At 45.3% G+C, this 12,901-nt stretch overlaps 1 protein-coding gene across 5 annotated transcripts in view; it reads right to left on the reverse strand.

The window, feature by feature from the left end:
- The window catches only part of F13A1 (coagulation factor XIII A chain), a 64,717-nt gene that overhangs the window by 40,773 nt on the left and 11,043 nt on the right, over positions 1 to 12,901 (reverse strand). For 4 of the 5 annotated variants that reach the window (XM_030041928.2, XM_030041923.2, XM_030041930.2 and 1 more), the window contains exon 4: positions 1,909 to 2,160. In XM_030041928.2, coding sequence (XP_029897788.1) covers positions 1,909 to 2,160 — 252 coding nt within the window. Of the gene's footprint in view, positions 1 to 1,908; positions 2,161 to 3,313; positions 3,616 to 12,901 lie in introns of those variants that run through there. The other variant, XM_041118290.1, reaches the window with a different exon arrangement.

Raw genomic sequence — 12,901 nt, forward strand, 5'->3', positions numbered from 1 at the left:
CCCATGCTGTGGTTTTAACCTTGCTGGCTTTTGGCCCCATTCAGCTCAGGTGTGAGGGAGGGAGAGCGCAGCACCCGTGTGCCATGAACAGAGATGGATCAGTCAGCACACTGGGCTGGTGCAGAAGGAGGTGTGAAGAAGGGATTGATTTTCCCCTTCCCACTCCCTGACCAGCACCTGGAATCAGCCTGTGTGCTCCCAGTCACACCACAGTGGGGTAGTCAAGCCCCCACATTGCATTTTTTCTCCACATTAGGGCTGCATGCAGCCCTAGCTAGTTGTGTGCTAGTCATGAGGCAACCTGAAGCAATTTAAGAAGCTTTTTCTTTGAGGTTTATCCCTTTCCAAGGAGGTGCTGAGCCACTACAGTCACCGTGCTGGCTAACAAACTGGCTGTTACGATAGGACTAAAGCCAAGGGATGCTCTAACTTGGGGTGGAGAATCGCACCTCCCTAGCTGGTGCTGTGACAGACCGATGATGCCTTCACAAACCTTGAGCAGTTTTGTCTGCTCACCAGTGGGTCATATCTCTGGCAATGATTCTTCTCTTTCTGTTACACACTGTCCCTCCTCTCCCAGACTAAACTCTTAGCGTGCTGCTCTAATGTACCTACCTCTATACTGCTTTCAGAAGTATCTCACTGTGTTGTGGGGCCTTGGGCCCTGCCCTTCCCTCCTGTTCCCGCTTAACTAACTCTGCTTTACTCAGCATTAACATATATCTTTCTAAATAATGCATAAGCTAATCATTGCTTATATTCCCTTGGACCAGGGGCACGTAATGAATTCAGCACAAATCATTCGATGTACTGACAGTAGTGCAGCTGAATAATGGACTCTATTAATAACACTAAACTTACTCGTCACTCGATAGGATGGCCCTTCTTTCGTACGGGATTATTTGATGCAAATACTCTGGTAAAAAAATTGAAAGATGAAGGAGGGTAGTGGGAGAATATTGAAGTTAACTGGTGACCTAAATATATAGCAATATATATGACTTGGAGCCTTACAAGTGTCAGAAGCTCAGACACAGTGCTATAGCCTGTCAATAGGCTGAGCCAAACATCTCTGGTTCTCCTTGCGCTCTCCTTAAAGCCACACATGGAGTTCATTAGGTAAAATACAATTCTGCCAGCATAAGCGCTGATTTTAGCCAGGATCCAGGGAGATTTAAAAAAAATAAATTGTTCTTCAACCCACTGGATTATAAAAAAAGGCTTATTTGCAAAATGTTCTGTTCCTCACAGAGGACAGGGTTGCTGGTGATTAGTCACCACTAAAGGGGTAGTTATAAGGGCAAATATCGTGTAGCGGCGGGAAGGCACCACCAGTGATGCCACAGCGGCTGATGCCATCCAACCTGTGCAGGAGCAGCAGCTCCCATTGAATTCCTGCAGGCTTTCGGCTGCAGATGTTCAATCCTAAATGTGGCAATCAGCAATGTAACTCAACAGAGTATGGGATGCTGCCACATCCTGCCGCACACCAAATCCTGGAAAAAAACACGCCTGTATTGACTCGTCAGTTTAAGGCACACACACGCAGGCAGGAGGCTCACACTGATGCCCACTGAAGTCGAAGCAAAGCCTCGGAGTATATTTACTACTAGAAATGGAGCATTATCATGCTGCCTGAGCTGGTAAACCCAGGCTTGGTCTCATAAAACTGCAGACAGCAGCTACAGCACAGGCACAGGTCTGCAGCATGGAGTCCCACTCATGCAGGGCTATTCCCCAGCCTGAAAGACTTGCCTCTTGGCAGAGTTACTGTGTAATTTCCAGATCCAAATTGGCCTCCCTCCAACCTCCTCGCTACCAAGCTCCCCTTCCTGGCCCACCCCCTCCCAAAACCCGATGAGCCCACCAGCAGAAAATGTGAACCTTTGACTCTGAGAAGGTACTTACGCTGGCACCAGGGATTGAACAGGATATAAGTGTCAGTCGCAGAGTTTCTGTGTGTCCGGAGGATGCCAAAGGGAGTCCAGACAGCAACGTACAGGCGAAATTTCCCAACGATGCAGGTGGCAGAGGACATGATGGACAAGCGAATGGAGTTGTTCTCCTTGTGGGTAATCTTGGCTCCCCACTCTCCAGGTTTCTGCACATCACCTACTAGGATCGGGATGTAGGTGCCTTTGTTTTGCTGTGGGTAGCGACCTGGAGAGAGAGGTGAAGAGGTTCACCTTGTTTTGACCGTTTCTTCGTTTCCTGGCAGTCCTCTATTCCTTTATCTTATTTTCAACAGAGGTGGCAAGTTTTTAGTGGGTGGAAACCACCTCCCTCCCTCATTGCTTCACACAGTGCCTGGTCGCTTGGCAGTACAGCCACACGAATACATGCAACACCTCCCAGCAGGCAGCCTGTGCAGACACCCCAACCTGTCTCACTCCAGAAAGCTTCAGTCTTGCTGGCTTGGGCACTGCCAGGAGTGTAGCCCGGGCAGCATGAGCAGGGGCTGTCCCCACTTTCCTTGCTCACCACTGTTTATCCTAGTGCAGCAAGCTGCGCTCCAGTTTGCTCCTTGCCTTGGTGACAGCTACGTTGTTGTTAAGTTTAGGTAAGAGCCCTTTCCCCACTTCAGATGCACCCACCACCCTCGTCGCTAGCACGCAAGTGCCCACTGGGGCACAGACACAGGCTTTGGGTCTCTTTAGCAGAGCAGAACCTTGTTCTTCTCACTGCACTACTGCGCTGACAAGCAGAGACCAAGCACTCTTTCATGCAAGCTCACACAGATGGAGAAAATAAAAGTCAGTCCACCTGCAGATACCTAAGCTCAGTTCTTCCCAAGCGTCCACTCCTCATGGACAGAGTGGGAACCAGCTCTGGATATCCAAAGTACAGATGAGCGTATCTGGGCTGGATAACCAAACTTCCTCTGCAAGCAATGGGTCCTAAAGTATGACACACCTCCAAAGTATTGCACGTAATAGTCTACCTCATAGTAAGACAAATCACACCCCAGAGAAGCCTGTTTTACTCTGCCAACTGTAAAAAGCATCTAGACAGATAGGCTACATGTAAACATGTACACTGCCAGGATTCAAAGTTATATGTGAGGATCCACCCTTTGAGCCTGACGTAGAGCCAAACTGTATCTGGAAGCCAACCAGCAGTATAGACAGAATAGACACTTGTGAGAAGGCTGAGTTCCTTATCTCATTCTCAAATCTATTCTTTGTTTTACATTTTAGGCTGAAAGTCAGACTCTCTCTTTCAAAAATAGGGTAATGAAAAGCAACGATGGCAGACAGAGAGACAGACTTCTATATTTTTCATTCCTACTGTTTAAGAACAAAATTAAACTCACAAGGGCGTTGATTTTCCTGCTTGCTTATTTTTATACAGCTGATGTAGAGATAATCCCAGATCTGAACACTGCTACATTTTGGGAAAGGACAACTCCAGCTTTGAATCTGAAGCTTGTGAGCTGCCACAACATCCGTGTTTCTAAGAAATCTGGAGCTATTGTGCTTCATCCAAGAGATTATTTGGTGCACACGAATTTCCATTTTGCAGATGTTCAGTGCGCATAAATGGCCCACTTTGTCGGCCAGGGTTGCTGTAACCCATGAAATCCATTCAGATCAGTGAGGGATGCAACAGAAGGGAAAGATCTACAGAAGAAAATAGGACTAGAATAAGAGAGCAAAATCAATAGAAAACACTAGAAGATAAAGCACTGGACACTTCAAATATAAGCCATCAAAGGAAAGCCAGTCTAGAGAGAAAAGCCTATAGAGGTAACAGAGATGAGAGTCTTGCGCCTGCTAACAATTGTGATCTGAGAGCTGAACATATTCTTGTCCTTTGTTGTGCAACTGGGTATGACCCAGCTTGCCTCTACTGTTGATATTTTACCTCTAGTTTTGACATAATTGTTTTTTTTTAAAAAGCAGTCCATGCAAACAAAGCAGCAGAGCAAACCAAGTAATTGAACTGACATCCCTGAAAACCATTAACAAGTGCTACTTTTAAAAATACCTCCCTTGCCTCCTTCAGAAAAGTGGGAGGAGGGAGAAATTACTATTTTAATGTGGTTAGGAACTGACATTGTTATCTTCACTGGAAGGTGCACATCAGTGTAGGAGCCTGTTGGGGACAGAAGGAGCTGTGCTCTGGCAGGAACTTGGCACCACCATGTCCATGCACACCACGTGCACATGGGGAGGCTGCAGAACCACTCCCCAGTAAACCTGCCTGTAGGAACCAGATAGGATCTCAAAGAGGCTATGAGGCCTTTGCAAGACATCCTTATGGAAACCCCATCACTGCCACCTCATAGCAGGTTCAGCAAAGTACCAACCCTCTGGTATTCTCACTTTTCTGAAGCCCTAACATGCAAAATTCCATTTACCCTTCCAAACAGGGGTCCCTTTTGCATGCAAAGCCACAAGACACCCTAATGTGCCTGTCGCTTGACAAGGGAGAACCCGTAGCTGCTGCTGAGGAGTATACAAGGTCCTTTCAGCCCAGAGTCCTTGCATGCCCCACACAGCTGCTCCCACGCTGTGAGAGAGAGGTCACTGCATTATCTTGCTCACCCATGAGGGGAAGGTGCTCTGGGGTATTGCCTGCATCCCTGCAGGCAGAGCAGAGATGCCAGGGAAGGAACATCCTAGAAGTCAGGATAATTTGCAGATGTTATAAACAATAAACACAAGAGAACATTGTTTGCTTCTGACAGGGAGTAGGGTTCAGTGCTCGCTAATGGTTGCATAAAGCCTGAACCCACGAGGAAGCCTGGAAAGATGGGCAGAGCCCTCAAGAGCATAGTGAGCAATTTCCAGTGTTTTATTTGAAGAGAGGACAAGTTCCCTAATCTTCTGAAACAAAAACCGAAATGCAAATGGAAGAGCAAGGGAATTGTTACTTCTGACAGGAGCTTGTGGAGCTGAATTGTAATCGCACATCTAGACACCTGACAGCACCAGCCACACTAGTCTCATATACGCACATCTGTTGTCTTGATACTAGAGCGCTATAAAGCTGAGTAACTTTGGCATTACATGTTAAGGTTTATCAACATTGTAGGGAAGTCCTCTCAGGACGGCTTGGCCATTTGACTTTTATCTACATCTTGAGCACGTATTTCTAGCTGCAGTGGAAAAGTAGGGCCCATTTGGGCTCATAGCTGGGATATCTGTAGTGTCAGCCCTTTCTCAGAAGGGATAACATGCAGTGGTGATTTCATTCTCTGGGTTAGAGTCTCTAAGGAAGAAGATTCAATGTTACCCAAAGACTCATTACCAAAAGCCGGTGAAGGCCTGGCAGAGCACTCTCTGCAGGGTCTCTGGTGCTAACCCAACCCACAGAGAGGCAGGAGGGTGTTTGGGTGCACATCAGGACCAGGAGCCATGTAGACAAGATAAGATAAACTCTTTTTATGCTGACAGGAGGGTGCTTCTGCCAGCAGCATCAGCTGGCTCAGGATCTCTCCTGCTCTGGTTTGCTCCAGGAGTTGGCAGCCTGAACCACGCTCCACAGCCAGTTCTTTGTGGTTGCCTCACTCCCCGATGCTCACGTCTGCTTTGGGTGTAAGAGGCCCTGGCCCTCACACGAGGACATTTCACAGCCAATTGCTCCGTGAAAGACAAAGTCGTTGCATGACATCATGCTGTTGGGATGTCCCTGTCTGCTCTAACAGCACATGGAAATGGGAAAATCCAGCCTGAGAACTCAGAAATCCTGGAGGTCGCTGCACTGTTACCACCAGGCACAGGGTGAATTTTTTATGGGCTCCTTTTGCAGCTTAGAAAATATCAGGCACTGAACGAGGGCTGCTGACTATCTTGCCTTCAAGGTAGGATAGGACAGGAGAGAATTGACAGTGACCCTCTTTCATGGGCCTTTAATTCTCTGCATTTCAATACTAGGTACTGAGCTATGAAACTGCCAGAAGACACTATTTTTACAGAAACCTCCCTTGTACAGAAGGTTTAATGGCACAAACATACCTATTTCCCCTGCTGCACACTGCACTGGCCTGCAACCCTTTGATACTTCTTTCTTATCTTTTCTTATCCCACCTTGGTTTCTGTAGCTATCCAAGCTCGGCTCCTAAAGCTCCTTCTCACTTCAGTTACAGTTCAGCTGAGCTCTACATCTCCTGGGGTTTCCAGGCATGCAGGAAAAGAGGAGCAAAATAGCTATTGTCCCTATAAAAGGAGCTCAGGTCTCTCTCAGTGCTGTATCACAAGGCTTTGAAAGTAAATAAACATGAGTGAAGGTCTACATGGCAAAATGCACCCTGACTGAAGCGTGTGTGGATGTGGGTATGTATGGGATGCCCCCTGCCACACACACACACACTTTACAGGGGCAAAAAGCAGAGTGCAGTGTTTGTTAAAGCTTGCCAAAGCCTATTTACGCAGCAGCAAAAGAATGGGCCATCTAAACCACAGAACTGTGGCCACACACACATGCATTCAAAGTGAGTTATTTTTAACATATGCTTTAGCTCCTTAGCATGTCAGCTCCAGGCCCATCAGGCACAGAGGCAAGCTATATTTAATTCTGGGTAAAACTGCCACACCAGAGAGGGATTTACAGCAACAGAGGGAGAGCAAGAGATAGGTACAGCAAGTTCAGCTGGCAAAACACGAGCGCTCCTCCTTCTGCTGCTGTTCCTTACAAGTGACTAACGGGGACCAGGGCTTCCTCAGATGATGCTCCTTCTCCTCCTCCTCCCCTGGCCAGTCCCTAGAAGTCCCTGTCTCCATCTAGTTTAGTTTTTCCCTTGATCGCCAATGGACATACACATTGCTGTACATGTGCGTGCATTACACAGCTCTTAAATGCCGCTGCTGAGTTAGCACCGTGCTGGTAGCACAGCCAGCGAGAGACTGATGGGTGCTCTTGGATAGGCCCTACACCATTGAGTAGATGTTTTACTTTCAGCAGGGAGGAGGGAAAATTTGGTAGCACAGAGATTAGAAGTATAGTGAGCTTCAGAGGACGTTTCCTCCCTGATGGAAGTAGGATACTTCAGAAGAGAGGGAAGTGAACAAAGCTATTTCTCAATAGTCTTTTTGGAACCATCCTTAGAAGATTGTTTTTTAAAGGAGTTAAGGAATCTGTCTCCCTTTGGGATATACATTACACACAGGAAGGTTAACAAATTTGTTGTTAGGTTCATTTGTTTTACCTACATACACTCTTTCGTACAAAGGGTAAAGAATCTATTTCAATACCAGCCCTAGAAGTATAATAATTGTGACAGGTTGATAAACAAATTTGAGCTGGAAGCCCCAAGTACAATAGCTGTGTAGCAGAAGTAAGCCTTATTGTAGCAAGCAGCCTGGGGATGGGTGTTAGCATACTAGGACCATGCCTTAGGAATCACTGTGAATAACTACAACAAATGTCAGGAAAGGAAAAAGGAGAGAAAGGAGAGAAAGGAAGAGAAGGAAGAAGAGAAGGAAGAAGAGAAAGAGGAGAAAGAAGAAGAGAAAGAAGAAGAGAAAGAAGAGGAGAAAGAAGAAGAGAAAGAAGAGGAGAAAGAAGAAGAGAAGGAGGAGGAGAAAAGGAGGACAAAAGGAGGAGAAGGAGGAAGAGAAGGAAGGGAGAGAGAGAAAAAACAGAGAAAAAGAAGAAAAAGTAAAACAAAGAAAAAAGAAAGAGAAGAAATGCTCTAATAAAATCCCAAACAATCAAAACAAGCAAGAAGGAGAAACAAATTTTTGTAAAAAACAGTAGTGTCCTTAAACCTCTGCTTTAATATCACATCTGGGTCCCTCCCACCCTCAAATTCCATTGCCTTCACAAGTGCTGCATACGAATTTGGTAATGTAGGAAACTGGAATATCTTGAGATAATTGTTACTCATGGCTCTAGATAGGAAACCTTAACATCTGACCACTCTTTCCCAGGAGTGAATGTTTCTACTACTCTACAGTTGTAAAACACACATCAGAGTCACCCACCTTAGCTATTAAAACCATTAAAAAATACAGCTAGATTTTATGTGCCACTTGATGCTGCTGCAGCAGTGCAAAAGGAGAGCATAATAAAGATAAAGATTCCTTTGCATGAAATACTGCATTCATGGAGTACCTCGAGGGACTCCCTCCTCTCTGCTCCTCTGGGGCCTGGCTGGGAATTCCAGAGGGGAGGAAAAAAATACCCCAATGTCTTTGTTCAGAAAGTGGAGAGGTTTGTTGTTTGCTAAGAGCTGGCAAACAGGTCTCTTCTCTGTCTGGAGTCAGTCTCTGGGAAATGTGTTCCACTGCTAATAAATTATTCTTTCTCCCCCAGAATGGGACTTCATGTATAGTCCATCAGGTGTTTCTGTATCTTTGCTCAATTTTTGTAGTTTTTTATTAAACAAGCATATAGTGATTCAATAAACTCTCAATGTTGGTTATGTATCAACACCAAAAGTGTTTGCCCCCAGCACCAGAGTTAGTTACCTTCGTATAATGCCGAGAAGGCTCCTAAAAAACTCAAGATCCAACTTTTTCCAACAAGCAACTTTTTCCCAGAGGCAGAAGTCAGCTCAACATCCCATCCGAGGTGCCAGGGGACACCTCATGTCCCAGCCACTCCATTAGCTACCACCTGCCCTGCCCCAGAGCTGCTGAGGGCAAATGACAGCAGGGGTAGCAATACTTCCAACTAAGACAGATTTACTGCCTGACAAAAGGAACAAAACCTTAACTCTCCCGGAATAACCCATGTCCCAACACTGCTGTGAAATTAGGAAAAGGCTGTGGACACTGTAGGACAGCATGAAGAGCACCACTGATTCTGGCATGGGTGTGCTGAATCGGACCCCTGGTTGTTTAGTTGTACTCTGACTATAAGTGGGAATTTGGTGTCACTTAAATAAGCCCTACGGGATCAGCTCTAACATCTTTATGTTCTTAGCTGCTTTCATGTGTTTATAACTATTCCTCTGGAGCAGGCCTGGGAAGACTGTAGAAAAAGGAGCAGTAAGTCTCTGCTCTCATCTCAGGCCAAAAGCCAATGATTTATAGAAGCCTGAGGAGCGCATATGGGCGGGTGAGTGGGTGTCCACGCGTGCACACATGTGGAAAGGTGATAGTAGCCTGGAGGACTGGGATTTATGATCATTCCAGAAGTCTGCCAATGAATAAAACGTTCATAATTATATTTAGGGCTAGACCAATATATATGGATTTATGAAGCCATTTAAGAAAAATACAAATAGACAACAATTTATGAGGATGTGGGGAAATATATCATTAGAGTAAGGATGCACTATATAAACTCATCAACCACTCTAGGATTTACAGCCATGTACAGGAAACTACTACTAAAAGCAAGATTGAATGCCGTATAAGCCCATCTAATCATACATCTGCTTTTCAGAGGAATCACTGCCAGCGCAGCAGTGACTGTGGAAACTTTGCAGCACTCATGCCAAACTGGCTGCCACAGGTGTGGGAGCCGTGCTCAGCCAGGCTGAGCCCAACACACTGTGGAAAGCCAAGAGCAACACGAAGTATCCCCATCACCATGAAGGCAGTAGTCAGGAGAGATCAAGATGGATGGGTGAAGGAGTCACTGGCTCCTCCGGGCTCCCTGGGGCTCCAAGCAAACTGAATTTGTTCCCGCTGTGGGAAACTGGATGTAAGCACAGCATCTACGCTTCTCTTGTGGCTCTTTCATCTCAACCCCAGGCCAATAAAATAAGTATTTCCCAAGGGGTGATGCTCACCTTTCCTCTCATTAAAGCCAGGAAGTGGGCTGAGAGGAAGGAAATATGTGGTGATGGAGCAGCTCCCAAACCACAGGTACGGAGGCAGGGCTGCAGTCCAGCACGAGAACTGGAATAACATCCCATTACTCTTTATAAGTGGATATTTTTCCATGTGGATTTTTTGGCACATTCATTGTTTTCCATACTTTGGCAGACAAGTATGGTCCTAATTTACTGAAGCATTATGTGCAAAACTGAATTATAATAATTCACATGTTAGCACTTCAGCTAGTTTCACCGATGGTGACTCTACAGGAAACAGTCTGCTAAAGCAAAAAGGACTTTAGTCATAAGGAACCATCGCAGAAGAATTTCAGTAAAAATGACTTTCAAAAGATTAGGCTGAAATATTTATATATTTACACGTATATCTATATTTGTTTATACAATTTAGCCCATTCTAGACTCTGTGTGAATGGTCTTTAAATGGACTGTAGATTAAAAAAGATTGTTACCAAGTATTGTTCTGTGAGTGTTTCAGACCTAGTTTGACATGACGCAAGAAGCATTTGTCCCAGGTATCCTTGATTCATTATCAATTAGAAGGATTAAGCAGTTTCTACTTGCTTTACTTGCTTCATTAATCATCTTTTTAATGATGCAAAAGAAGCAAAAATAGGAGCAAAAAAGAAAAGTAAAACTAAATTTTAGGGAATAAAGGAAATAGAATAGTTCTTCACATACACAGGATCAAGTCATTACCATTGTCACATTTTTCAGAGGCAAAATTAGTCTTTAATGGATAAAAATTCTGTGATGGATTAACATAAATGCTGGGAAATTTCCAGGGCTAGGAACTAATCATTTCTGAATAGCTTTATACGGTGCTGTTGTATAAACAGCCCTCACTGTAGGCACAGCCCTGCAAAAAGAGACGTTGAGTTTTCCCAGCTCCAGCTGAATTCCCTGGGAGCCAAGGCCAGCCGTCCCTGCCAAAAGTATCTTTGTACCTTACGAGAACAGCACCTTGAAACACCCAAAAGATTCTACAGCTCTGGGTAGCCTGGTTCACATTGCTTGGGGTAACCTCCCGACCCTTGGAGACACCCAAAACCTGTCTCTAGGGCAAGGCCCTGAGCAGCCGGAGCAAGCTGGACCTGCTTTGAGCAAGGGCTTGGAGAGGAGACCTCCAGAGGTCCCTCCAACCCAGGGTATTTTACAGTTTTGCCGCACTGTTTGAAATCTGCTGCTCGGGCACACAGAGAGCTCCTCGGAAAGGTCATTCTACAACAACCTGCAAATATTTCTGTGTGTCCATCACTTTAACCTCTCAAACTCAGCACTTTCCTAGGAAGCGTACTCCTTGTTTCAGTGCAAAAAGCTTCCCTGAGCCCAAGCTGCCTCCGCTGTCCGGCTGTTGTCCGAGCCGGTCCCTCGGTGCAGCTCCTGCCCGACAGTCCCAAGGGTAGGGGCAGGACTCGCCTCCCCTGTCTTCGGTGACCTTAAAGTCAGAGCCTGGTCTATGGGGGAGAGTCAACGGAGGAAGACAAAAACTCCAGAAGGGAGTTCATCCCATTTTCAGACAGCAGGGCTAAACTGCCACCTGGAGCTGCCTGCCTCCCTCCTCTGAGCACAGAGGCAGTCTAGGCAGCAGCTTTTGGACTGGGCTCTGGTTTTCGGGCAGCTGACATTACGAGAGGTGAATGCCCGCTCTTCAGGCAGACAAACAGAAAAAAACTGGATGAAAATTGCCATGTCTGCCCGTGACAAAAGGTTTGAGAGCACAGCACTGAAACCTTGAGCACTCAGTGCCCTTTCCTAAGTACAAGAAATCTCTTTCTCCTCTTCAGGGCATTAAACACTGGACTTGCCATGAGAAGGAGAATTAACAAGAACCAAGCAGATCATCTCTGAATAATTTCCTTCTCCTTTGCGGACTGTTTTTGTTTTGCTTTCTGTTGCTAGCATCTGAGAACAAACGTACTGTGTTTTCACCACATGTGCATAAAGAGAAAGATTTGTGGAGCACTGAATATTAACCAGTTCCTAGAAGAGGAGCTTGAACATCTCTTCTCCCAGTTCAATCTCTGTGAGCTAAATTCCTTGTAGCAAGAGGGCAGTGGTGCTCACAGAAGCAGACACTTAAAAAGCAGGGGAGGGCAATAGCATTTGATATTATCCTGTATATGCAGCACTTTCCTTCAGCTGATTGCCAGCCACCACAGATGGGACATTAGCATTACCATTCCCATTTCACAGAAAGGACAGTAACAGTGAAGAATGAGAAGGTGAAGTCAACCACAGACTCAGGGCTGACTCCAAAGTAATAATTCAGAGCTGAGTTTTTGCAAAGTCTCCCCTGGCTCAGGCTGTGTTTAACCCCATTCCTACCATGGCTGAGGATGAGGGGATTTTTATCCGTGCTTAGGGATTCAAGGTACAAACCACGGACAGATGTGTTAGGAAGGAGCAACAGGAAAATAAGTGAATACGTTCTCTTAAGTGGACTGTGCAACGTCAAAAGAAGTGTTAAATTTCTTCTTCCAATATAGAATATCTGATTAAAACAAATGCAAACTGCACACGATGCAATAAAAAACAAATGTTCCATTTTCCACTTCTTCTTGCTACAGCTGTTTGTTTTAAATGTATAAAGATTAAGGGAACAGTCTTGAATTTAATTAAATCCCCAAAGAACTAATGATATTTATGCATATTAAATTTTTAAAGGCACTTGTGCCTGTTCAGCCAATCATTCACTGGACTGTCATAACATGCCTCCCAACCCTAATTTAAATTAGAAAGAAGAGACCCATGAAAAAAAACGTGCAGACAGTAACCTTTTCATTGCACATATGTTTAAGAGATAAACGCCCATCTAGCTTTAAAAGGCAACAAATCTAATAAATGGCCACATCATCATAACTCAATGGTGGAAAAAAATCAATGTTACAAATTTCTGAACTGCATCTCTCAGGAAAGTAAATTAAAACATCAATTCAAACCTACTTTAAACAGTTTATAAGGGGAACATTGACGTCTTAACACAGAAACTCCCAGATCACTCTAGATGAAGCTGGGGCTTTCCCAGAGCTGTGATGTAGGGAGCAGCATTCGTTGGGGCCATCTTTGGCACACAGCAGGAAGCCCTGCTCTGTTGCTTGCTTTTCCCCTTCTCTAGCGAGGTCATGCCCTTCTCTGGTCCTGTACCTTCAACACGTCAACAGGTGTATT

The sequence above is a fragment of the Aquila chrysaetos genome, chromosome 18, assembly GCF_900496995.4.
Source record: "Aquila chrysaetos chrysaetos chromosome 18, bAquChr1.4, whole genome shotgun sequence".
Classification (NCBI taxonomy): Eukaryota; Metazoa; Chordata; class Aves; order Accipitriformes; family Accipitridae; genus Aquila; species Aquila chrysaetos.